This window comes from Euprymna scolopes, chromosome 9 (assembly GCF_053919585.1).
Source record: "Euprymna scolopes isolate OS-2025 chromosome 9, ASM5391958v1, whole genome shotgun sequence".
Lineage (NCBI taxonomy): Eukaryota > Metazoa > Mollusca > Cephalopoda > Sepiida > Sepiolidae > Euprymna > Euprymna scolopes.
Genome location: NC_136490.1, coordinates 141,663,930 through 141,691,645, shown reverse-complemented (window position 1 = coordinate 141,691,645; position 27,716 = coordinate 141,663,930). Strand labels below are relative to the sequence as shown.

At 36.4% G+C, this 27,716-nt stretch overlaps 1 protein-coding gene across 3 annotated transcripts in view; it reads left to right on the top strand.

Annotated features, from left to right (window-relative positions):
• LOC145284888 (uncharacterized) overlaps positions 1 to 27,716 on the top strand; it is a 72,765-nt gene that overhangs the window by 15,149 nt on the left and 29,900 nt on the right. The window contains exon 2 of one of the 3 annotated variants that reach the window (XM_080133960.1): positions 18,750 to 19,938. The exons of the other annotated variants lie outside the window; for them this stretch is intronic. Coding sequence (XP_079990086.1) covers positions 18,757 to 19,800 — 1,044 coding nt within the window. The 5' untranslated portion in view covers positions 18,750 to 18,756 and the 3' untranslated portion in view covers positions 19,801 to 19,938. Of the gene's footprint in view, positions 1 to 18,749; positions 19,939 to 27,716 lie in introns of those variants that run through there. 3 annotated transcript variants of the gene reach the window in all.

The following is a 27,716-nucleotide window of genomic DNA, read 5'->3' as shown; positions in this document are numbered from 1 at the left end:
TATTGGGGTAGGGCCTACAAATGGAATATGGTGGACGAAAAATTGTGAGAAGGTATATTTACGAAATATCAGAAGTAACCGCGACTCGGTAAAAGTCGAAAATAGTTCGTCATTCTCCGTTCATAGTCGGAACTGCTTACGTCACGTCTGCAAATCTATGGATACCTATTCGGAATTAGCACCAAATATATAAACAGCGTGATTTTAAAACATTTTATTAAACAAAATATATAAACAAATGAAATAAACAAAACTGTTTTCTTCTTCTTCTTCTTCTTTTTCTTGCTTTCCTTTAAAATGAAAATAGCGCCATTAGCTTTTTTGAGAAAGAGTATAAAAGACCATGCAATATTCTCCAAGACCGTTATACAATGTCTAACAAAGTAATTACCGTGTGTGGGGGGGGGCGTGAGCGCATATGAAAATATCAGCAGCAGCAACAGCCGAAGGATGGATGGCAAGCGATTGTATTAGCAGCAGGAGCAGTGTTTGAACACATATGCAAATTGGCATGTGTGCTGAGCTTGCGTCTGAAGAAAAAAGAAAAAAAATGACACTACGTGGTCGAAGAAAAAAAGTCGACGCCAAAGGAGACGGACGTGTAAAGTGAAGGCGAGAATGGATCAGCTTCATTCAACGTGCGATGGGAAGAAAGATAAACACACATCAGGTTAGATAAATATGTGGCAGCAAGAGACTTTGTAAGTTGGTGTCGAGACGGGAGAGTAATGGTGATAAATGCTTTTGTTAAAAAAAAATGTCGACCTGAATTTTTATTTCTTTCTTTCCTTTGTTTGTAACTTGTGACATTACAATAGTCCACCAAATATTCTGTGTACAAACAATATCTACGTCAAATTTGATTGCAATCGGTTCATTATTAATGGATGCTATATTAGGGGTTCTATGAAATTGGGCCCTGTCGATGTTCAAAATGACCGTGATCAAAGTGAAATAGTCCCATTGGTTTCTGGAAGAAAATTGCATAATATTCAATCTCTATAATATTTTGTCTGTTCTTTTCTCATGCAAAAGAGCGCTGTATGCGAGCCGTATGCGCAATGATGTCACGGTAAGGAAAAAGAAAATGACTATGAAAAGGAGAGAGGGGTGAAATTATTTGGCCAGCACCTTTTTCTCGTTTCAACCGTATTCGACTTCCATGAGTTGTCTCCAGGCGAGTGATGAATTAAAAGATTGCGTTTAGTGAAAAAGTCGATTACAATCGTTTAAAAGCACTTAAGCGTACCCTCGTATTGAGTCTGATTGATGGTCGGTTTGTTTATGCGAATGAGTAGAGCTTATATGATTGGAAGGCGCAGATTACAATATGAGGCGGCTAAAATGTCAGTAATCCATCCGATACATCTAAATTAAAAAAAAAAACAAAAAAAAAACGTCAAAATCCTACTGAACAACTCAAAATAAATATTAATTAATTAATCACAACTAACAATCCATACATCGATTTCATTAAACTCGACAGAATTATAGGCGAATATAGACCAGGATATATATACGGAAACGTAAAAGTACATAAAGAAAATTACCCCCTTTGTCCTATTATATCGCAAATTTCTACGCCCATTCACAAACTGGCAAAACCCCATCCACAAACTAATTATGCCATATTTACCCCCTAGTTAATTCTTGTGGACAACTAATAGACTCACTTTATTCAGTAGAACCCCAAAAATGAACTTCTAGCTTCACTCTACGTTGAGAGTCTTTTTACAAACGTTCCTGTTCATGAAACTAAAGATAATAATAATATATGTAATAATTTCACCCTTCCCGCACTTAAAATAAACCATAACACGCTACGAAAATTATTAATCTCATACACCACTGAGATCACTTTCTATGGTCCTAATGGAACCTTATATATCCAAGTCGATGGCGTTTCAATGGGTTCGGCTCAAGTCCTGTTGTTTCCCGAATCTTATGACCAACCTGGAAACAAAACCTTTAATATCGTTCTTAAACCATCCATATATGTTAGGTACGTCGATGACATACTCTTATTAACAGAAAATTTAAATAAATTAACAATAACCAAAAACGCACTTAAAATAATTTGCTATTAAATTTCACACATGAAATAAATATAAATAACACGATTCCCTTCGTCGACATAGAAATTAAAGCCGACACTGATAAATTTAATACCTAACCATACAAAAAGCCTGCCAGTAAAGAATAAAGTCGTCTTTATTTTAAAATTGAATGTCCCTATAGGTATAAAATGGTTGTAACGAAAAATCTCATCTACCAAGCCAAACGCGATTCATCTAATAACAAAATATTTTATAAGCCAGTCTGACATAAAACAAACTCTTATGAATAACAACTTCCCAAATTATATCATCGATCAACAAATTAAACACATTTTAGCCGCCATTATAAAAAACCGTAACAACAACAACAACAACAACAACAACAACAACAACAACAACAACAACAACAACCTTTTCTACTGTAACCCAATGCACACTAATTATAAAATCGATAAAAAAATAATAAAAAATATCGTACATAAACACATTTCACCATTGAAAAAAAAATCTAAACTTAGATTAATCATTTATTATAAAAAAATCTAAAACAAAACACTTACTAAAATGCAATAACCCGATACCTGACGACAAATTGCTTAAAACTAGAAACGCTGTGTATGTTTTTAAATGTCGTATAAGAGAATATGTCTCCAAAAACAATTCATACATCGGTATGACTAGAATCAGTATTAATCGCCGGCTTGCATGTCACCTGTCTTCCCCTAACAGCTCCAACTACCACCACCGAGTAACACATGGCACCCTAAAAAATGAATTTAGAAGATATTATTAAAAATACCGCCATTCTAGCCATCTCATGTTGTAACCTACTTATTCGTATAAACAAACCGACCATCAATCAGGCTTAGTAAGAGAGAGAAAGAGAAATAAAGAGAGAGAAAGAGAGAATGAGAGAGAGAGAGAGAGAGAGAGAGAGAGAGATTTTATACGAATTTAATTGAGTTTTTCAATAAATTCACTAAACACAATTTTTAATTCATCACTCGTCTGAAGACGACTCATGGAAGTCGAAAATGTTTGCGACTATTGAGAATTTCTTTGTACACTCGAACAGAAAGTTCGAACATTGGTCCGCTGAATGGAAAAGTTGGATCGTAAAAGAAAAAACGCTAATTATCCCTGCTGTCCAATGAAACACACACACACACACACACACACACACACACACACACACACACACGAATACATTTAGAAGAATATTCGGCCGTTTTAAGATAAAATTCATTATTTGAACAGAACATATTTGCACCATTTTATGTCTCCTTACATGGATTAAAATTAAGATATAATTTTACTTATGCTTATTCCAATTTTCATAAAATTTCACTACATGATTTTGATGCTAGAAAATGATTCCCTTTAGATAAATTAGATCGTAGATGGTAGAGAACATACCAAACTCTTTCCATCAGATAAGCAATGATTGTACATGTTTACTATCCGCCATTCCTACGCAGTGGTATTACGGATAGTTTCTTCTCTTTGACTGCGATTGGAGGTATTTTGAGCGTATTTCCCAAGTTCATTGATACAAGTTTCATTATCGTCATAGAAGGAAAGTTAACACGGCGTTAGCCAAATTAAACATGTTCGCACTGATCATTATTACAATATAGTCAAATTATGTTTACACAAATCCAATGTCCATATTTACACCACTTGTGGTTTGTTAAGAGTGTAAAATATATTTTATCGTTGAGTTTCGATTGACGGCATAACTTAAGAGTCTCACATCAAGTGAATAGTTCCTGTTAACATCTGTGCTTTTAAAGGTCAACCTCTAAACAATATAAAAATTACACCAATATGACGTAAAATCAGTCTATCTCAGACTCACTTTTGCTGACACACCTATTATGACAAAAAAAAGGCCTGGTTTTAAAGTGTGCAAAGTCATTGACTTTACATAAACATACATACACAGGCACACACATTATATATATATATATATATATATATATATATATATATATATATATATATATATAAAGCTGAACGTCTGTGTGTGTGTGTGTGTGTGTGTGTGTGTGTGTGTGTGTGTGTGTCTGGTCACGAATAAGCTCCTATATGGTTGACTATTTTAAAAACTGATTACTTATAATGATAGAATATGTATCGAGGATCAGGAATGGGTATGTTTGATCTGGCAGAACGGTTGTTGATAAAAATTGTGGGGTCTGCGTTCGTGCCTGGCCCCCAAATTATGGAAATAAAAAATGAAAAGAAAAACGTTTACAAGGGTTTTTGATATAGATGTACATAAGAATACTTTTATAAGTATGTTTCAACTTAAATAGGTATAGTAAAATTGTGGGGTCTGCGTTCGCGCCTGTACTCCATGGAAATATGGCATAAACTTTAACAAAGATTTTTCATATCTATTTGCGTAAGTATACTTTGATAATTATGTTTCAGTTTGAAGAAATATGGTATAATAAAATTATTGAGTGTTCGTTCGCGCCTGATCTCCATAGAATGTAAATATGTCACAAAGTTTAACAAGGTTTTTTTTTTTTTTAAAGAGGTGAGGGTCCACAATAACACCTTAACTTTAATCTTAATTCACGTTAGCTTTTATTTTGTTTTTTTAGTTGAATCATATTGTGTCAAATAAATTCACCTCACAAATTCACGTTCTTATTAAAGTGAAAGCCAAAAAAAAGTTGGAACTTTAGACAATTCTCGACACAAATTTTGCATAACTCTATTTGTTTTCCTTCTTTACTTGCACGTGTCACTCTTTCGAAAATAGATAAATAGATAAATAGATAAATAAAAAAAGATAAGAACGTTACTTGTTATCGTGTCAAAAGAAGGAGAAAATCCTGCTCAAGTGATTACGTGTCTTTTTAAAAACATTTGCATAACCTTTTTATTTTTATTCATATATCTGTTTAAGCTTTTTTTGTCAGTGTACTAGAAGGAATTCAGTTGATTACAACCCTTTCTGTGTGTTCTTTACATTACAATAGTACAACCCTGAATCCGACGGCGCAATACTACACCGTTCAATACTGTAAAACTGAAACGAAGCTGTTCTGCTTGAAAAGGGCGCCATTTTCTTCTTATTCATATTTATATCGATTCTTTGCTTAAAAAAACTAAAGTAATTACGTGTTTACTTTTTTAATATCTCATTTTACTGTTTCGAATTATTTAACTAAAGTAAGCAAAGCTTCATTATTTTTCAAAACTGTTTTTGTTTCTTTGTTTTTCAATATTTCGTCGATATTATTTAGTAAGAGTGTTTAGCAGACAAGCCAACAAACGACTACCCGAAAAAAATAAATATACAAGAAATAAATGTTACTATAGTCAATAAAAGTTCAGTTCATGTTTTTTTAACAGTTTTTAATACTCTTTACTTGAACCGAAATTAAAACGAAATTTGAGGCTATAACTACTGAAATGAATTTTTATATAAACTACACATGCCATAATCAAATATTCCTCAAGCACAAAATAACGGAACACATTAAAATATGTTTATAAATATTCCTTATGTCGACGGAACTCTCTTAAATTGTAAACACAGAATGCTCAAGTACCCCTCCTTCAAATTGAAAACGGAGCTCTCCATTTCAAAATCGCTATCATTTTGATTTTTTTAAACCGGTTTGTGAATTGAAAAATTTTTTTTTTTACAAACTACTTAAAAATACAAACCAATGAACTTTTCTACCATAAAAGTAACTTTTATTGACTGTGGTAACATTTATTTCTTGTATATTTATATTATTATACATATAACATTTTCTCTTTGTAAGGAAACATCATTTTGTTGGTCACTCTTGGTTACGAATGGAAACAAAGTTGATATAAAAATATATATTTTCGCGAAAATTATCTTTACTTTCATCATATTTTGCTTAGGGTAACATTTTTGAGTATCAAAACCTATCTCTTTACAACCCCCTCCTTTTCATAACCTATCATACTTTCATCAATCACAGTCCATTTTCTGTAGGCTGTTTTTGAACCCAGTCAACGACGGGTACTTCTGCTAGTATATATATATATATATATATATATATATATATATATATATATATATATATATATATATGTTTGTTTCATATATACATATATATATGTATGTTTTTTATTTTTTCAACCCCAAGTGTATTCACTTAATTCATTAGAAATTGTGGCAAATCGGCAGGATAAAAATCATACGTCCATACCGATTTTAACTTGAATCATTTGTATATCTGAAACAATTAAGTTAAAATTAAAAAAAAAACATATTTGGCTCTGCTACCGTATTGATCACTTTTTATCCTATTTTTTTTTAACCGCATATACCTCTTAATATATATATATATATATATATATATATATATATATATATATATATATATTTGAATAAGGGAGTAGTCACCAACAATGTGTATTTTTTAACATTATTTTATTATTCCGTGTCTTGGTTTTTCATTGAGAATTATGTTTGGATCATTGTAATAATGTTTTTAAGTCATTGAAATCGTTTTTACGCGCGTTTCAGACGTTCTGTGATGCGTCCTCGTCAGAAATTATTTTCAAATGTGTTGGAGATGTAAAAATGGCGATTTTTGTAGTTAATTTGAAATTTTTTCCAAGGTGTGGAGGCTTGTAAGTGTTTATTATTCATTGGCATGCTCAATTTTTATTACTCTTTTATTGCTCTTTTATTGGGCTTGTCGAGGGAGACCGCTGACCTGGCTATCTCTTTCTGCTAATGTTTTTTTCTTTTTCTTTAGGGTGGGGTAGTGTGTGTGTGTGTGTGTGTGTGTGTGTGTGTGTGTGTGTGTGTGTTTGCTTTTGTTGGTTTGGGAATGTGTATATTGTTTTATAGTATTTTGGGGTTATTTGCTTCCTTAGGAAGGCGACTGTAGTCCGAGGTGAGGTCGTTACTAATGTGTATGTGTGGGGAGGGGGGGACTAGCTCTTCTGAAATACACATTTAATTAATGAATTTTTTACACTCCCATAATTAATTAATGAATTTTTCACACTCCCATATTTTTATTGCCATCGAAATCAAGCCCATTTTTCAATTAAGTCGATTGATTGCCTGCTCAAAGGAACTCATCGCGATGCACCCGGTGGAAGTTTCAACTCAGTTCACAATATATTGTAGTCTATATTGCATTGTAGAAACTTTACTGTTGATTTTTTAAAATTATTTTATGTATAATGGTTTGCCTTAAAATTTAAAATGTAAAAGTCAAGTATCATGCATCAGTTGTGCTCTAAACGGAAACATTCATTCCGAACGCGTCTTTGTCACATATAAGAACCTACTGTTGATTTTATATGATTGGCCTGACTGATTGTCTTATGGCTTAAATTTAAATGTAAAATGAAAAAGGTCAAGTATTGTGAAATTGTGCTTTAAACAGAAACATTTATTTCAAACTCGCCTCTGTCATATCAAAGAATCTATTATTGATTTAACACGTTGGGCGTTTCGGCTTGTGTGGTAATAAAACTTTTTAAATGCGCTTGTGATGGTAGGCTGTTTAAGTGTTGTGGTTCAAATGATGAAAGAAGAACAAGAAGGCTTGAAAACAGTGAAATGAAATATATATTAACGGAATATACAGAAACGTTTGTTTCCTTTTTTTTTTTTTTTTTTACTCCTTTCGTTTGTACGTCTGACACGATGTTTCTTGAGTCGTTTTTTATGCTGACTACGCGTTGGCAATCTTCTGCCAGCTTTTGGAGTGTGAGATCATTGTTTGCTTTCGAGTCTTAGTAGTACTCGCCGTCTTATATCTGCGTCTTTCCTCGAGACAAGACCATGTGCAAAAATCAAACACTTGAAATCATCCACTGAAAGCTCAGCCGGGCGAAAGTCGTCGCAGTGCTTGTTAACAATGGACGCAAAAGTAAGATAATCTTCGTTGTCGCGTTTCACCAAGTTGAAACACTTCCATGTCTTGTGAAAAAGAGTCGTATTCAGGCCGAAAATTTCAGAGTTTGACCGCCTCAGAGAATTCCAGTTCGCTCGTCTTCTTGGGTAGTAAATAGTCAATGAAGTTATTGTGTTCTGTACTCCCTAGTTTCCTTAAAAGTAAGCCGACCTTTTTGATATTGCTCCATTCTCGGCAATCAATAGTGAAATAGTCTTCGTATCACCTATAAAAAGCGTAAAACGTCTTATCTTGCCCCGGTATGTAGATGAATGTTTTAATCGAATTCTACATATAGTGATTTGGGAAAAGGCTGTGCTCTTATTACTGTGTTCCGTTGAGTTAGGGTTTAGGGTTAGGGGTTAGAGTTAGGGTTTAGGGTTAGGGTTTGGGTTAAGGGTTAGGGTTCAACATTTTAAAGAAAAGTTCCTCTTCTTATCCCTTCTGTTGAGATAATAAATTCTCCTCCAACATTTGTTACTGTTTATCCTCGTTCTGACAGTTGCTTTTGTCGCATTTCTTTGTGCTCCTTGTGGAACTGAAGGAAAACTTGTTGTTGTTGTTGTTGTTGTTGTTGTTGTTGTTGTTGTTTCTGAGACTGCTGTTGAAATTGGAGTTTTCTCTTTTGTTCTTTTAAATTTTCCTCTGTTTTTCTGATGCTGAGAAAATGTCTGATAATGGCCTTACTGTCATCCATCTTGGATATCTGCTCTAACCGAACGACAAAACGCTTACTTTTTTATGAACCCTGGAAAAAAAATCTCGGAAGAAAACAAATATCTTAACATTTTTTTTTGTGTAAAATTTATATATATATATATATATATATATATATATATATATATATATATATATATATATATATATATATATATATATATATTCAGGTCTAAAATACTGAAAGCTAAAATAAAAATGGGGGAAAACTAGTTTTCCCCAAAATTTAACAGTGAACAAAACTGATGTGTTTGCATTCTAACCAAAAATGTGCTTTCATAAAATAAAATGTCCACGTCCATCGACAGTCAGAAAAAAAAAAATTAAAAAAATTTAAAACTCGAGGAGAAAAATCTTGAACTAATTAAAAATGTTATTTTTCAGTTTGCAATGAATTAAATCTATGAACGATTCGATGCGACACATGTGCGAAATTAGGTCAACCTTTAAAATGGATAGTTTCTTAGTTCTTCAAAAAGGACAGTTGTGCTTCTTTCCTTTTTTCCAACAAATAAACACTTCAATCTACAAAACGCTTTTTTTTGGTCAAGATCAAAGTGTAGTATCTGTTCTTAAGATGTTGCACTTCCATTTCTTGTTCTCTTTCGGTGGAGGATCAGTCCTTCACGACTGAAACAATTTTTTATTTTTGTATCTTTTCTCCACGTTAAAAAACGACCCTGGTGTCTAACTCTGTCTCGTGGGGAGGCATAGCAAATAGGTACAACACGCTTTGTAACAGAAGTTGTTTTTTCACATTTTCTCAAGAAAAGAAGAGAGGATTTTAACTTACGATTTAAGTTTCATTCTTCTTCCTTGCATTCGATTTTATTTCCTTTTTATGCGCTTATTTATTTTTTTATTAGTGCTTTCGGTGTCTGTTATAACTTTACTTGTGGGACCTTCGAAAAAAAATGTCTATGTTCGTTTTATTTTCAAATTAACACCAGCCGGGTTTCGTTTGTGAATTTCCACGCGTAAATTCTTTTCGAATTACCGTCAATTGTTATTTTCAACTCGAATTCCTCCGTCGCCAGTTTGTAGTGGTTTAAATATTGAAAGAAGAACAAGAAGGCTCGAAAACAGTGAAATGAAATATATATTAACAGAAAATGCAAAAATAATATATTTATGGAGTGGAACTCTGCTCAACTGGAAGGAAAAAAAAGTAAGGTTACAACCCACTCCCACTGAGTGCAAACTAATCGATAACAGAAACTGGTTACCGGAAGTGACGCCAAGGATTGTCCATCGTCAGAATCTGTAGGGTTGCCACCCCAACAGTAAGATGTTAATTTTGGTCAAAATTGCGTTTTCCCCCTTCATCGGATTATTTCGATTATCTATACTTATCGAAAACAAAACCTATCTAAAGACATTCTCAGGTACATAAAGTACCTTTATGTAAAGTTTTATAAAAATCGACCCAGCCATTTTTTAGTATAAAGAGAACGAACCTACAGGCAGACAAATACACAGACACAAAAACAAAGTTCCTTTCGTATAAAAGTAGATTATATATATATATATATATATATATATATATATATATATATATATATATATATATATATATATATATATATATATACTTTTGGGTATAATTTTTTCTATACATGTAAGCAAAAAGGTTCTCCTGTTGTTGTTAGAGTTGGCAACAACAGGAGAACTTTTTTGTGACGACAACAACAGGAGAACTTTTTTGCTTAAATGTATAGAAAAAATTATACCCAAAATTACATATTAAGAGAATAAGTTAAGAAAACAAGGAGTAAAGTAACATAAGAAGTTTATCACAGTATCAAGTCAATAAGAGTTACAGAAAGAGAAATAAGGGAGAGAACTCTTTAGATTATGTCATTTTTTTAGAAGAGGAGAAAAGGCCGGAATTATACAAATGTAAAAGTAAAAAGACAACAACAATGAAGAATTATTGAGATTAGAATTGAAAAGAAAAGGAAGAAGGGAGAGAAAAACAAATATACAAATAGTATATAAGAAAATGAAATACTAAGATTTTTTTTAATTTCTAAAAATATTTACAAAGTTTTAAAAAACTTAAAATTTTTTTTTAAATTTCCAAACATTAAAATTTTTTCAAGGATTCAAAAGAAAACTTACGATATATATATATATAATTGTTTCCACAGCCCAAAGAACGCCGCAACCGACAAGAGGCATGCCAGCCAACGAACCGGAAGTCTAAGCCTCGAGTTCTGCCTTCATTTGTGCTTATCAGTCAGACATATCCTCACCCGGGATTTGAAACTCGAGTCTCCTGCATGCGAGGCAAGCACTCTACCAACTGAGCAAACGCCCCGCACACAAGAAATTCTATTAACCAACACAGATCAAGCAAACCGTGACGAAATCAAGCTGTGGATATGTCTGACTGATGAGCCCAAATGAGGACGAAACTCGAGTCTTAGACTTCCGGTTCGTTGGCTGGCATGGTTCTTATGGGCTGCTGTGTTCTTTGGGCTGTGGAAATAATTATATATAATCTCTCACACCCTGAAAATTCTATAACAAAAATGGCTCGTTAGATTAGCTCTGCTGGATGGCGTCGTCCTTTCGTTTGAAATCCCTACTTGTGAGACGTCGGCCTGGGGTTAGGCTGGTTGGATGACCACGTCCCTTGTCGAGAGGAAGTAGGTCTATTCCACAGCTTGATTTGACTCGAAAATTAATATACAGGGTACTGAGATTTAGGAAAATCTTTGTAATCCGTTTTCGGTCAGAAATTTGGCTGTTAAGGGGTCAAAGTTCAACGATTTAACCTTTGAGAACTCTACCACACTCCTCCGACAATTTTAGGTATAAACAATTGAAATTTTAGATATAGGTTCCTTGGACATGGAGTTTAAAAAAATTTGACCTCTGCGGTCTCTACTAAATTATTAAAGACAATTTCTGGTCTAAACATTTGAAATTTTACATAAAAGGTATTCAGAGATAGGGCAAGAATCGGTTTGTGTCGAAATTTGAGCTACAAATATATAAATCTATGTATGTATGTTTGCATGCCTGCCTAAAACTTTCGACAAAGGCAACGGATTTTCACAAGATAAGTATCGTTTTGAAACTCGACCCTTCAGACGACAAATACCGAAAAAATTTGCTAAAACATTAATTAGTCTATCCTCAACTGCGCAGTTTTCTACAGGGAGGGGTCGCTTTTTTTCGCCGATATTTTCGAAAGTCATCCCCTGTTTTCGATTGTCTAGCCTAAATTTAAACATACGTCACTTCCGGTTTGGGGGTGGTCGTAACTGCAAAGACGTCACATTTTTTTCACGTTCTTTTCCTTCCTGCTACCACTTTTTTTTTGCTCAACTTACACCTCCAAACATCGGGCACACATGCTAGTATATATATATATATACTATACACTATATATACTATACACTATATATATATATAATTATTTTTTTTTACTATAATAATTAAATACCTACAGACACTAGTGTTTTGATCCTTTCGGGATTCTTCAGTGCAGGGTGTCACGATTACTACCAGTCGAACGATTCGAACCCCGCGACACGAGACATCTCTGGCTCGATTAGCGGAGGCCGTATCCATTCGGCTACCATTAATCGTGTGAAATAGCGTTGAATTTTAAACATTTTAATTTAAATGTTCATTACGTCAGACAGACAGTGATCAAATCGTTATACGATGATCTACGCATAAGAGCTAAATTGACCGACTTTTTAATTCAACAGAAAGTGCTCAACGATAAGAAACGTATTTCTTAAAGCACAGCCGGGCGGAACTGCTAGTATATATATATATATATATATATATATATATATATATATATATATATATATATATATATATATATATATATATATATACTAGCAGTTCCGCCCGGCTGTGCTCGGGCCCTATGTACTGTTCATAACTTTATGTGCATATGTATATATTAAAAAGTGTGTATATGTACGGTAATCCCTCCTATATAATAGGATTCCTTAACTACCATAGAGAAACGTTGATAGAGACCGCAGAGGTCAATTTTTTTTTTAACTTGTATCCCAATTTTGATACCTTAACATTTATTGTTTTGGGCTCAATCTAAATTAACATGTTTGACCCACGTCCAATAATCTATATCTAAAATTTCAAGTGTTTAGACCCAAAATTGGTGGAGGAGTTTGGTAGAGTCTGCAAAGGTCAACTCTGTAAACTTTGACCTCTTGCCAGCCAAATTTTCCCCAAAACTGATTTAAAATCTTGCTGCATGTCTGAATACCCTTTATGTAAAATTTCAAATGTTTAGACCCCAAATTGGCTTAATAGTTTGCTAGAGACCGCAAAGGTAAAATATTTTGAACTTTGACTCCTTGGAAGCGAAATTTTCAGAAATAAACGATTAAAAAGCTTAACCTATGTCTGATACACTTTATGTAAAATTTCAAATGTTTAGATCAGAGTAATTTGGTAGAGACCGCAGAGGTAATTTTTTTTAAAAACTTTTACCCTAATTATGACTCCTTAACATTCATTGTTTTGAGCTCAAATCAAATCATAAAGTTAGATCCATGTCCAATAATACTGCCAACCAAAATACGGAGTATCTGAAAATTGACCTTCATTTCACATTCATTTACATATATAGTTGTTTATAATGGGAAGGTCATCTGTCATATCTGCCTAAACTTATCTTTTTCTCCTGAGAACATTTTTCGGGTGTCATATATACTGGCATAGCGTTTGGGGTACTGCTTATAAGTAAGTGTTCTCCAATACCCTGTCTATGGAAAGGTTTTGTTTTTCGTTCTTAATAAGAACTCTGAAGAATTTCTTGTGTCTCTTTATTATTTAAAAAGGACCACGATTTGGTGGTTGCAGAAACTGCACCCAGTTGTATTGCGGATAAATACATGCGTACACGTCTTCAGCCGCTTGAGTACATATATATTTGTAATTTTATGTTCCCCTCGTTGAAAATATGCTATCTCGACCATTTTTCCGTTAGTTCATCGACAAATGAAGTTACATGCCATTTCCATAAAGATGTTGGAATGTATGGACGTAGTTTGCCACACACGATTTTTTGTTGCTGGTGGGGTTGGTAATTGTTACCAAATGCAATGAAGTTGCATTGTTCTGCAGGAGTTGTTGTAGATGCTCATTTTTCTGTTGTTCCTCAGACAAGATGCCGACGTCAATGGAAGGTTCCAATCGTAAGGAGTTAATTCCTCGTGATAAAGTGTCCGCTGGAATATTATCTGCTTCCTTGACGTGTCGAATGGCATATGTAAATTGAAGGATGTACTTCATCTGGCGAATCTCTTGTGGATAGTATTTGTCCAAAGAAGATTGCAAGGCTTGTGATCCATGTCGGTGTAGAACTTCATGCCTTCCAGGAGTTTGTGGAAATGACGTATAGCGAAGAATGCAGCTAACAACTCTTTGGAAAACTGTAGCGTCCGTTCCGTTAGATTTCTGAAGAAGAAAGAAATGGGCATCCAGTCTGTGTCACCCTTTTGTTGCAAAACAGCTCCTATACCAATTGCAGATGCATCTACTGCTAGGCACAGTTCATGGTTGGGTTAGATGTGAGACAATTTTACGGTCTCCTCCAACATAGACCTAACTTTGTTGAACGCCTCTGCTGCGTGCTCTGAAAGTGTAATGCTACAGTTATTCACATTTGTCAACATGTTCGTCACTTGCAAAAGTACTTAGGCACAATGAGGAAGGAACCTATGATAAAAGTTTACTAGCCCTAAGATTGGTCCAAGTGTCTCATGGTAACAGGGATAGGAAAATCTTGGATAGATGTCTCCGGTGATGGGAAAATCTTGGATAGATGTCTCCGGTGATGGGGGAATTCCTTCCTCCGAGATATGGTGTCTTAAAATGTGACTTCGGATTGACTGAAAGCGCATTTTAATGGGTTTAGGACTAATCCATATTGCTTCAGGCATTCGAATACCTGTCGTACATGGTCGATGTGCTCACGCATATTCTGACTAGCAATAAGTACATCATCTCTATATGCACAGACGAATGGTAAATCTGACAAAATCTGGTCTATGACTCTTTGAAATATTTGTGCTGCATTTCGCAGCTCAAACGGAACTCGCAAAAATTCAAACATCCTGAATGGTGTGATAAAGGCTGTTTTGAGAATGCGTTCGGGTTCCACCTGTATTTGGTGATATGCTCAAATTGAGTCCAATTTATAAAAAAGAAGTTTATTATTTTGAGCCACTGCTGCTATGTCCTAAATACTGGATACCTATCACGTTTAGTAACAGCATCCAGTGCTCTGTAGTTCCCGCATGCCCGCCATGTTAGGTCCTTTGCTGACAAATGAAGCCCATTCTCTCTTTGAAAGCGAACTATGCTTAACTTTTTCATTTGCTGAAATTCATCCTTAACAGCTGTTATCTTTTCTGGTGCTAAGCGCCTAGCTTTATTGTAGACGGGCGAACCATTTGTTTCAATATAATATGTGATGGAGTGTGGCACAACTTCCTTATGAAAGGAGGGAACCGAAATTGAAGTATGTTCCTTCAAGATGCACAGGAAAGCATTGTTCTGGTCTGCGTGTGCCACTCCCCTTTATAAAAATATCTAACTAGCCACAGTATATAAAACACTCACTCAAATATCAATTCCAACTCAACGAAGAACAAAACAAATTCATCCATAGATCGCCTCCAAAAAGAAATATATGTATTTTAAATAAAATTTAAACAAACTTAATTAAACCACATCACACTACGACAACAAGCGTATTGAACCGACTTATTGCAACTAATGAAGTCACCTTTAAATATACACTCAAAATTAAAAGAACCCAACCGTAAACTCACTTAATTAAGTAACTCTCCAAACATTCCATATTTTCACACCATGACTCCTCTCTATCTCCACCTCATCTGCTCACTCATCCACACAGCAAAAACAGCACACCCAACCCTTATCACGCACACCCCCATTGAAAATCACAAGAATATCCATTTCTCACTTGAACTTAAAATCAAGACGTCAACCCTTTTAAAGAATACTAAAATACAATTCCTACCTCCTCGTCGAAAAATTCCATTATGCTCGCCCAACGTTAACACTCCCCCTCTCTCTTTACCCTCTCTACTTCACCCCACTCTCTTCTTTCCCTCATGTAAAAGGCTTCCCACACCCATTATAAACAAGAAAACGAACTATCTTTCTACAGAGACTCACATCTTAAGCAAGCTGTCCAACGCATCGTTCTGAATATCATATCCAGGATTATTTTGCTATTTTTGCTATTGCTACCTACACTATTGATTTCGAGGTCCATTGCATACTTAACTCAATGCTCAATCTCTATTACTCACGGGGATAATTACAATGAAATGGTATATCCACCCAACTTCTGATACACTTTGTCAACACCGAGAAAGCATTTGGACTACAGCAACCAACACACACTCAACGCAACAACGAATAAGGCTGCCCCGGATACTTTACGAAAAATCAATAAGGAGCAATACACTTTCGCTATATGGGAATATCACTTTCTCCCATGGGCCGATTTTCTGCCCACCTGGATTTATAACCCCAAACGACATTGGACTCCTTCCGATAATGGATTACCCAAGTTGTATCAACTTCTCATTTCGTATAATTTTCTCCATATAATTATCCACAACCACTCAAAAAACTATTTTCAATAATTGTGCTGAAAAGCAAAATAGCGTCCATTCGTAGCTGAACATTTTGTTAACTGCATTTTATTTCCTCTGATGTTGAAAATCCATGGGTTAAGGAAATAAAAATAGCCCCTTCTATATATTCCTTCTGTCAAACAATAAATTCTTAAATCGAATATGTGTGTGTGTGTATGTGTGTTTGTTTGTTTGTTTGTTTGTGTTTTACGGCATATCAACCCTTTTCAGGTTTTTTAATGCCGAATCCAGTGATTTTGAAGAAAAGTTTTTAATAGAATATATTTGTTTTTTTTCAATTCGGTTTCTATTTAACCCATAGTTGAGACCCTAACAGGTACTACCACTCCGGGTCAGAGTGGACCAGGAAGCAATGGTAAATAAAGGGTGGCTCCACACTCCCCGAAGCCCGCAAGCTGGGGCCTCACCATCGGATATAGTTTAAGGTCATATCCAGGACCAGTGTGTGTGTGTGTGTGTGTGTGTGTGTGTGTGTGTGTGTGTGTGTGTGTGTGCGCGCACGCGCGTGTGTATGTGTGTTGGTAGTTTTTCAATCTTTGAAACAACATCATAGTATTAAAAGAAACGTTTAATCGCAAATTCTTCGTTGGAAAACTTATTTGCTTGTACATCAATGAATCGCTTACAATCAGTGTATTAGTTTTCTTCGAAGAATTCATGCTGATTCTAATATTATTTTAGATATTATCAGTCGTTTACCGAAAAACTGCTCAAGAATTTGAAAACAAAACAATATATCAAATTATGGCTTCCCAGCAGTGTAGATTAATCACCACTTTCCTTTAAAAACAAAAACAAAACGAAACAAAACAAAAACAAAAACGTTCTGTATATCGGATATAGTCTTTTACTTCAGATTAATTATTTTTCTAATCTAATCATGTTATTAAAAATGTATTCCTTGTCTATGTCAATCGTCTTTTTATATGTGTATTATGTTTTAGGCATATACGCTTTTACAGGAAGGTCATCGCTTATCAATGCCCTGAAGTCACTCGAGGATAAGAGTTAATGAGTAAATCATTGTAGTAAACGTAATAGTAGAGATTTCTGTAGAAATTGATTATTTCCAACGGCTCAACAAGAATTTGTTTACGTTGGACTTGGAAACGACCATGTTATAGTCAGCTGGTAAGCAGTCCCGTGAGATTGTGTTCCATAAACGAACAGCTATAGGAAAGAAGCTTTGCTCATGGAATTTTTTTTTTCTTTTAAGGGACAGATATAAAGTAATGGAAATTGCTGATAGTGGTTGTAGCTAGACGAGTGTTTGCTCTGAATGTTTTACAAGGGATGATAGATTGAAGCTCAGCCGAGTACCTGGAATGAAAATAAGGATAAAGCAGAGAAAAACTCGCTACGCCTCTCTTGTGAGAAAGAGGTAGCAGAAAAGAGATTTCAACAGATTTCTAGGCTGCACCTCTCCAGGTGTGGTAACAGTGCCCCATTTTAGGAGGTGTTTGGTTCTTACATCGATGATTGAGTCAGGAATGAGATATCTTCTTGATGTTTAGAATGATCAAACCATTCTGACGATTTTGGTTTGATGGAAATCTTCCATTTCAGATCAGGAGTGAAGGTTAGAACTGAAGCTTATCAAGGCAAAGTACTTCCTTAAGACGAGAGACATTCATGCCAGTGACGCCCACGTAGAGATCAGAGCGTTGGTGGTGAAAAGATAGGAGCTTGATTTTTGATGCATTAAAATTACCTCGCCACCTTTTCCCTAATTGCAACATTAGCTTTCTAGAAGGTCTAGTCCATTGAAAATCTCCATTAATTAATCACTTTAAAGGAGCTAATCTCAACGATTTCCAAAGACAAGTAAATGTTACCAAAGTGAGCGAGGACCTTTTCGCCCCTCTACTTCCTCTTTCTCATGGAAGAGGTGCTGTAAGTCTGTCTCTGTTCTATCGTTATTTTATGGTAAGTGCTCGGCTGAGCTCCAATCTATGGTCCCTCCCTGTAAATCGCTTGCAACATATTCTCGTCTAGCTTCAAACAATTTCCTTCACTCTACATCTGTGCCAAAAACTAAACGGAAATTCCATGAGAAGAGTTTCTTCCCTAGAACTTTCCGCCTGTGGAATACAATACCATGTGGCTGCTTCCCGGCTAACTATAACATGATCGTTTTTAAATCTAATGTGAAATAAGTTTCTGTTGAGACATTCTCTTAAATAATCTAGTCATACCTAAGTTCCACCATTACTGATCATATTGTCTCACCACCTACCTAACATTTTATCCTTATCCTCGAATGACCCTTAGGCCTTGATAAGCGATGGTCCCAAGTAAAAATAGACAATTAAAGAAATAATGATTGTTCTGATAGATCTAAAAAGATTGAATATTTGTTTTCTTTTCAGATCCAACATGAAAGCAAACATTCGATTCCCATTGTTTCATTTCTTGTGTTTGTCTCTCCTGATCCAAGCGGTCGTTTTTGCTGCTCCCTGCTTAAACAGATGTATCTGTCCGAGGGACAATCTGATAGATTGCTCTAATCCGACATTCCCAATGGTACTTCCAGCCCGAGTGATAGATAACATTAGTATTCGTGGAAAGATCTTAAACATTCCTGCAAACGCCTTCATACAGCCCGAGGGAAATGTGTTGAAAAGTCTATCGATATATAACAATGAAGTCTTGAATATTGAATCACATGCCTTTAATAACCTCGTTCTCGATGGATTATCGCTTTATAATATCCAGCGAACACATTTGGGAGCGAGGGTATTTGCAAATATGACAAGCGAGAGGCTATCTATCTATAATTCCGACCTTAATACGATGCCCGCTTTTCTTTTTGGAGGCACAACATTAACGTCAATGTCTCTATACAACAACAACATCACATCATTAGAAACAAATGTGTTTAAATCAGCAAAAGTAAGTAAGAATGTAGCTTTATATAACAACAGAATTGATACAATACAAAAAAATGCATTCAGCAATGATAATTTAAAATTCGACATCTATTTGAACAAAATCAAAAGGTTTTACGTTCAAGATTCAGTAATACCGCGTTCATTCTATTCTAATAAAATAATATGCACCTGTAGTTTGGCTTGGATGTGGAAGGAGGATTCAATATTCAATGAGTTTTTGGAAAGAAACAAATGCTTAAAGACGAGTCAATATGGAGAAATCCTTTTAAAGAAAGTCAACCAAACTTGGTTATGCATGAATGACAATTCTTCGCAAACGTCTGAATGGGAAACTTTCACCTCAAAACTAAACACCGAACAGTTTGAATCATCGCAACCAATTTCTAAAGAAACACCCGGAACAGAAGACACGACTCAATTCGCAACAACCAAATCATCGGATACAAAAAGTGCTTCATTAAAACCTTCTGTCAATTTGATCTTAATTATAATTGAATCAGTTGTCGTCTGTTTGTTCATGTTAGTTTAAACCAGTCAAATAAAGATGTCCATTGGAAAGCACATGATATGTTTTTAACAAAAACATTCAAATGGTGATGATCATTTTACAATATGTACATGCTTCGTACATATAAAACATTTATCCCAATAAAAATTTTGCATTATCTTTTCTTGTCTGTCTGTTTATTGGTTTCTCGTCTCTATGTGTATATATTCTTCTTTAAAAATACACACACATACACACACACATATCGCGGGCAGTATGAATCACTGTGGGTTAATGCTGTTTGGAGGTGGCTGCTTGCATTTGCTCGCATTTACTGGTGGACATTGGCTTTCTTTCCAACTGCCAGTAACTGTTCGCAGCGTTCACTGTCGGCCATGACTAGTATCGACCGCCATTGAACTGCTTTTAAATGAAGTTGTCTGTTGTCAATGGGAGCACTAATGGTCATTTTATTTTTATGATATAAGACCTTCTTGTTAGTAGCCGGCAGTGGTTGGCAATGGCGGGCAGGCTGTTTCAAACCGATTGTTGTTGTTTTAGGCGGTAACTGGCGTATTGATGTGAGCAATTAACTTAAATATAAGGATAGATTTATTTTACGAAAAATGGAGGAAGTGTATTTTAATATGAAAAGCGCGTTGTTTCCTGTGCATTTTTGTTCAAGAAAACTGATATATCCATGGAGGAATATATATAGTATAAATTAATTCAGATTAAATGAGAGTCAACACACAGAGTAAGTATAACAGGTTTATCGTACAAAAAAGGTACAATGTACCAAATAAGATATTTACAATCCAATGGTATCTTGAATGCCGTAATATCAAGGTTTACTTACAGCACGCTGGTTATCGCTTGTTAGCATCTTTTATAGATCGAGTAATCTATTTATTGCTGCTATTTTTGCGCTATCTGCTTGTGTCGTAGCTGCTACTGTTCCTGATATCATTGTTGTTGTTGTTGTTGCTCCTAGAGGGTAGAGTCGGTTTTTTAATGTGGGGAAAATCCAGTTTCACAGAAAAGGGCACTCTGAATAGGAACACAAACAAAAATTGTTTCAGTTATGAAGGATTTCTCCTCCACTGACCGAGAACAGAAAATGTGAAGTGTAGCATCAGAACAGACACGACACTGTGATCTTTCCAAGGAAGCGATGTTTTTTTTATTGCATTTTCACCCCAAACAAGGCAAATTGCCACTTTGGTGTAGGGGGCTACTATCAGGGGCAACAACTACTGGGGTAGTATGTAGGGATTTGGGCAGCAAGATGTCGGTTCACGTTACACGTTAACTTCTGCACGTCAGTACTGTTGGGGAAGCAGGGACCTGGAATGGAATTCCAAAGTTTAACGGTTCTGGGGAAGAAACTGCTGGAGTAGAAAGGTCTTTTACATCTAGGGACCTCTACAGTGTGGGGTGGGATTTAGCATCCTGTCGGGTTTGTCGAGAGTGCTCACGTCGTGGGGGCACAAGTGATTGCAGTTCGTCAGAGCATTCGCCACTAAAATACTTGTAGAACAGGCAGAGGGATGCAACATTTCGTCGATGGGACAGAGGCTGAAACTTAGATGCCAGTTCAGGGCCTATCAGGTTTGCGACTCTCTTTTGAACCTTGTCAAGGAGCGAGAGACTAGTAGCAGATGCACCAGCCCAAATGTGACAGCAATACTCCATACATGGGCGAATGGTGGCCTTATAGAGGTACAGGATACTTTCGGGTGTTAGTAGTTGTCTAGCACGGTAGAGAGAGCCCACTATTCTTGCAGCGGCCCTGGCAATGCCTTTAATGTAATTGTTCCAACTCATGTTTCCTGTGAACGTTAGGCCAAGGAGTTTGAAAGATGTACTCTCAGATAAAGAGTCGTTGGCCATTGCTATAGGTGGTAGGGAGGGTTTCTTGTAATTATTGAATGAAACTAGTTTAGTCTTGGCAGCATTGAACGTGACCAACCATTTTTGTCCCCATTCCACTACAGATTGGAGGTCTTCCTCTAGTGTTTTTGCCATTTCTTTAGATATGTGTTCATTCGTCTTCCTGTCGTGCATGCCATAGAGTGTAGTATCATCAGCATATATACCCATCTCAGAGGCAATTTTGTCGGGGAGGTCATTTATGAATATCAGGAACAATAGAGGCCCAAGGATAGACCCTTGAGCATTCCCGCATTTATGTCATATTGTTTAGATGTATGACCGTCGTGGACAACCTGGATTTTTCTCTTATCTAAGAAGGATTTAATTATGTTAAGTATTCTACCAGTGATACCGTATGATCTAATTTTCCTGAGGACACCCTCATGCCATACCCTGTCAAAAGCCTTAGATATATGTAGAGCTACCGCTTCACCCTCTACCGCTTTGTCCAGTGAATGGTATATACGTTTAGAGATTAAAGTTAGGGTGTCTGCTATGGAATGGGCTTGTCTAAATCCATATTGTTGGTCAGTTAGAAGTTTAGCATCTGTAAGGTGATGGACTAGAGCATGGTTAATTAAGGTCTCAAATATTTTGGCAAAAAGTGGGAGGAGGCTAATGGGGCGATAATTTGATGGGTCAGTCCTTTCGCCAGAATTCTTGAATACTGGTACAACAGAAGCAGTTTTCCAACAGCCCGGGAAGCAAGCTTCATTAATGCATTTGTTGTAGAGTTTGGAGAGAACTGGAGCTACTTCGGCTGAGCATTTTTTTAATAGCACAACTGGGATGAGATCGGGTCCACATGCTTTTGAAGTGTCAAGGTTTTTATGATGGCATGCACCTGAGCAGGGGTGATTTTCAGATCATCTAGCGTGGCGTCTGTCTGCATAGGAAAGTCAGGTAGGGGGTGGTTAGAAGGGTCCAGTGTGGAGTGAGGCAAACCAACTGGAAAGCATGTTAGCCTTCTCAGTTGCTGAGGAGACAACCTCGTGATTGTTGGTTAGTGGGGGAATTGTTGATTGCCCATTATTTACTACACTGTTGTAGATTTTCCAGAAGTCTCAAGTTCCTAGTTTTTGTGCTTCGATGCGTTTTTTAATGGTTTCCGTAAATTCTCTCTTAACTGTCGCTATTTCTTTCTTAACATTATTTCTAGCTTCTATATACTTCAGTCTGTTTGAACTGGACTTATGTCGGTTAAATCTGCGGTATGCATACTGCTTTTGAGCAATGACAGTTGCGCAAGTCGAAGTAAACCATTGGGGAGAGTAGGGCTTACTATAAAATTTCCGCATGGGAACATATGCTTCGATTGCAGTTTTGAACCAGTCAGTGGTCTCGTTTGCGCACTGTTCAGCAGGAAGAGAGAAAAAAATTTCCACATGGGGTATCTCTGATTAGTTCCCTGATGGCTTCCCAGTCAGCCTTTTTATAATATCTCGTTGTTTTGAGCACTGGCTCTTCAGTTTTGTCGCTAGAGTTTAGGGCGATTTCAACCATTATCACTGCATGATCAGCGTTCCCGAGTGGGCTGTGGGCCTTCGTTATGCAATCATCGGGAACTGTGGTCAAAAACAGATCTAGAAGTGATGCGTGCTGTTCTTCCTGGTCAGGGAAACGGGTTGGAAACGTAACAATTTGTGATAGGGAGTGAGATATAGTGAAACTATGAGTTGTGCTGCCCGCTGCATCTGTGTAAGTAGAGAATCCAAGCCAGTTTTTATGGTGGACATTAAAGTCACCAAATACATGTACTTGTGCGCTAGTGTCGAGTGAGAGTGCCGTGTCTATGCTGTCAGAGACTTTGCTTATTATGGTGCAGTTCTGAGTCGAGGGAGAGCGGTAGAGAAAATAAAAGTAGCTAATGTTGTCTTGCATGTTTAGTCTAAAGCACATAAAGGCTTGATCATCCGTTTCTAGGTTTGTTTCTCTAGTCAGGGGGAGGGTATTACGAATGTAAACTCCAAGTCCGTGCATGTGTCTGTCAGAGTCCTTACGGCAGAGTGGGAGATATCCAGGCATGTTAAAGTAGTTAGAGGGGATGGAGGAGTGTATGTTAGTCTCACTTAGTGCTAAGATATCCGGGGTATTTGTTAAGAGAAATGCTTCAACATCAGCTAAATTAGTTCTAAGCCCACGGATATTTGTGAATGCAAGCCTCAAGGGAGGAGGCAAGTTGAATTTGTTTGTCCCTAAGCCTGGTTTAAGCTTATTTTTAGATTGTACTGTCGTCATATTTTTTAAAGAGTTTCGGTTTAGGTAAAGGGGAGCTAAACAAGAGGTTATGCAGAGCATCAGACATGCATCACAAGTAGACCATCAGCTGATCTTTCTCCAATTAGGATTGTGGCCTCAGGGAAGCCCACCGGGGATGAGTGCAGGGTCCCTTTTCATGCGCGTCATGGCACTACAAACAACCCGATATTATTCAACTGTTGATGGAGCAGCCGCTCTAAGCGCTACCAAAGAGTTAGGGAACCTGTACTACCAGTCGGGAACAGCAGCCAGGAACTGTCAATCTGGTACCCTCAACCCATTAGAAGAAGATCAACCCAATCTAATTGCTCAGGCATATATTGTTCTCAAGCACTCCCAAATGTCCAGTTTTAGGAGTGGGGTGTGCCGGGAATGGGAAAAACGGCTTTCGTTGCCCTAGCCAAGAAACAAGATCTACCGCTTGCTGTTTCTGTCAAATAACTGAGATAGTGTCTCTGCGCTTGACTAATAGGCAAAGAAGGAGTATGGAAGCCGGACGATAGACAGAGCCTATCTACTCCTTAAGTAGTTTAGGTTTGCATACCTAGGAAGGTTGTCATCCAAGACTAAAGAGGCCTCCCTCCCCTTAGGTTTAGTTTCAGAATTTTCCTTCTCCTAGACGATGATCTGGGAAGATTTACTGGGTCCATCAGCACTGAGAGGGTTTGCTCCGTGCCTAGGTTTTAATCCAGGTATTTCTGCGACCCCGCGTGGTTAGTTAGTGTTACTGGGTTAGTTTGTGGAAGTTATATCGCTGCTGAATAGTTACACTCCTCAAAGTGATTTAGGGATATTGCTATTTCATTGTTACTGGATAAAGGGGGGGTGAGTTGAGCTCACACAGTGTAAGCATCTATGATTGTAAGAAGGCTTGTTAGGGAGGAGATAATGTGGTTTGAGTCTTTCCCTTTTTATTTATTTTATTTATGTTAGCTTAGGTCTAGGATAATGTTACAGTATGAGTAGGTATTAAGAATTGAACTACGAGTTATGCCCAAACTATTTTAGATGATAGGAGGGTTAAGATGTAAGTGCAATATAGTATGGATAAAACAGCAAGTTTTGAGTCATGTGTAATTAGGTGAATAGATATATGGGCAGGTTTTCAGTAGATGCGAATAGAGTTGAAGTTGTAGGTATTTTCAAGTAAAAGTCATGGGACATTTTGCATAATAAGGAGTGTTGGTTCAATTTCGTATTAATCGTTGCAAAACTCTCGAGGAGACAGTTATGTAATGCAGATCGCTTTGCTTCCGAGTACTTTGGCTGTTAAATGCCTGCTTCTGAGTGCTTTGGCTGTTAAATGCCTTACTAGATAGGAATGAGCTCTAATGCATGCCTTAGAGGTAGAAATATATAGATGTTTAGTAATGGCTATTAAAACAGTTTGCATGTCAGGGGCTGGAAGTTAGAGATTCCACTACAAATGCGGTGCAATGTGGGAGTTTAGTGGCGGCTTGGTGGAAAGGAGCAGATTTTTAGCGTTCAAGAGAAAAGGGGTTATTCATTTACAGACAGTAGATCTCCATTAGGATTTGAGTTAGAGGTAAGGTTTAGTTTGAAGTAAGGAAAAAAAAAGAAAAAATTTTTTTTTTTTTGGCATACAGGTAAGACAAACGCAGTCGTCTTGGAGGAATAATGTATATTAAGATTTCGTAGCTAGCTGTTAGGGTTTTCCCCCCAGTTATAAGAGGAACAACTAGTTCATTGAGGTTCGGAATTGTAGTCATTAAGGTCAGGCACAGAATGTTGCATCTACTCAGAAAATTAGCCCTATTATCACAGCTAAGATACTGTATATTGCAGTTACAAATATACTGATAGTTAAATTATAAGCTAAGTTCAGTGGTTTGGTATGGATATCATGGAGGCCACTTTATTAATACAAGGAAGGGTATGGTAATTGCAGATATTAAGTATACTACTTAAATAAAGTTCTTCTGTCTTCTACAGTAGAAAAAAAAATCCTCCCTCCTGTTCACTATTCTTTTGACTAGGCTATTCATTTTTCGAGTCGAATTCTAACTACAGACGGCTCTCATGGAAGCAAGGAGTTAAAGACAATTTATACGCATATAATTAAAATACATGAAATAAATACATTTAAAAGAGAGAAAGTATAAACAACAGTTGGTAAAAAACTAAAAAAAAAAAAAAAAACGGCTCGCATGGAAGCAAAGAGTTAAAGACAATCTATGTGCATATAATTAAAATTAGTTGCACTTAATTTCTTTGGCCATCTACATTTGACTCGTCTGCCAGCGTGCGTAACCATGTTTTAGGTGAGAGGGTAGGTGGTACTTCGCTTCCTTACCCGGATTTTGTCTCTATTTATAGAGGGCGCACATGCGTATGATAATTTTACTTTTTTTTTTTTTTTAGCTTTATAGTTCTGTCTTCTATAGTAGAAAAAAAAAATCCTCGCTTCTGTTCGGTATTCTTTTGACTAGGCTATTCATTTTGTTTTTGTTAAGCATTCCATATATCTTTTTATTAAGAAGATATCTTATTCTTTAGAACGATATCGTGTACATAACTAAATATCAATAATAAATATTAATAAATATTAAATCTTATTCTTTAGAACGATATCGAGTACTTACGTAGGAGACCACGTGGAGGTTGTCAATGTTCCTAATTCTGTGGAATGAACTGGATTTGAACTTGGAACATCCAAGCTGCCAGTCCATGCCGTTAACCACTGAGTCACTGTCACCTCTCTGTTGCTGCTGTGGTTGAGCAAATAGTGAAACTATGATGGAAGAAATTATGTTTCCATCCTTTTCTCATTGTTGCCCTCCATTGCGCCCCTGCTTTTCCCAAGGGCTTCGTTGGAGTAGCAGTTGGAGATTGAGATCGTACTAGAAGCTGACGCTGATTGAACATGGACTGACTTAAAAAAAAACAGTTTATTGTTATGTTTTTTTTACAAAGGAGTCACCACTTATCAAGGCCCAGTTGCCACTCGAGGATAAGGGTTAAAGAGTGTACAGTGGTCGAAAGGACAATATCATAGTAATCGTTAGAAATGTAAATTTGGTAAATTGGATTACTTAAGGAGAACGGCTCATCAAGAACTTGTTTACATTGGACTTGAAGACGGCCATATTGTAGTCAGCTGGAAAGCAGGTAAACAGAAGAGAGTTCCACAAGTGTACAGTTCTTAGAAAGAAGCTTTGTTCATGGAATCTACGTTTAGATAAAGCCAACAATGCGAATAACGGCCTTCCACAACCATCATCATGTTCCATCCTTTGTGAGCTAAAAAGCCTTCCCGCTTTAACATCATGGCGACCGTTTAGTCCACTAGGTGAAGTCTACTTCTAAGCCATACCAGGTATTTGTTTTGGTATTCAAGCTGTATCTTTACTCTTTTGCTCCTAATCTCTTTTAGAGAGAGTTGTTTGGTGGCGTTCTTGAAGGGGAGTAGGATGTCCCACATAGCGAAGCTCCTTTGCCAGAATATTCAGCCTCATCAGGAACTTTAACATGTTCTCTTTTATAAGTCTCAACCGACTGTTTTTCTTTTAGTCCAAGGTGACTAGAGATAAAACCCTGTCCCAATCACCTTTCAGGGACTACGCAGATATTGAAGTAAATTCCCATTGATGGACTATTTACGCCGTCTTAAATACAGTTATTTATAATCATATAGAAATATTGTCTTTTCAATGTTCTTCCCCTATGCGGATTCTCTCGATGGTGCTGATTTGGCTTCCCTCGTGATCCGTTATGATGAAGCTCAGCATGTCTTGCTTTCTCAA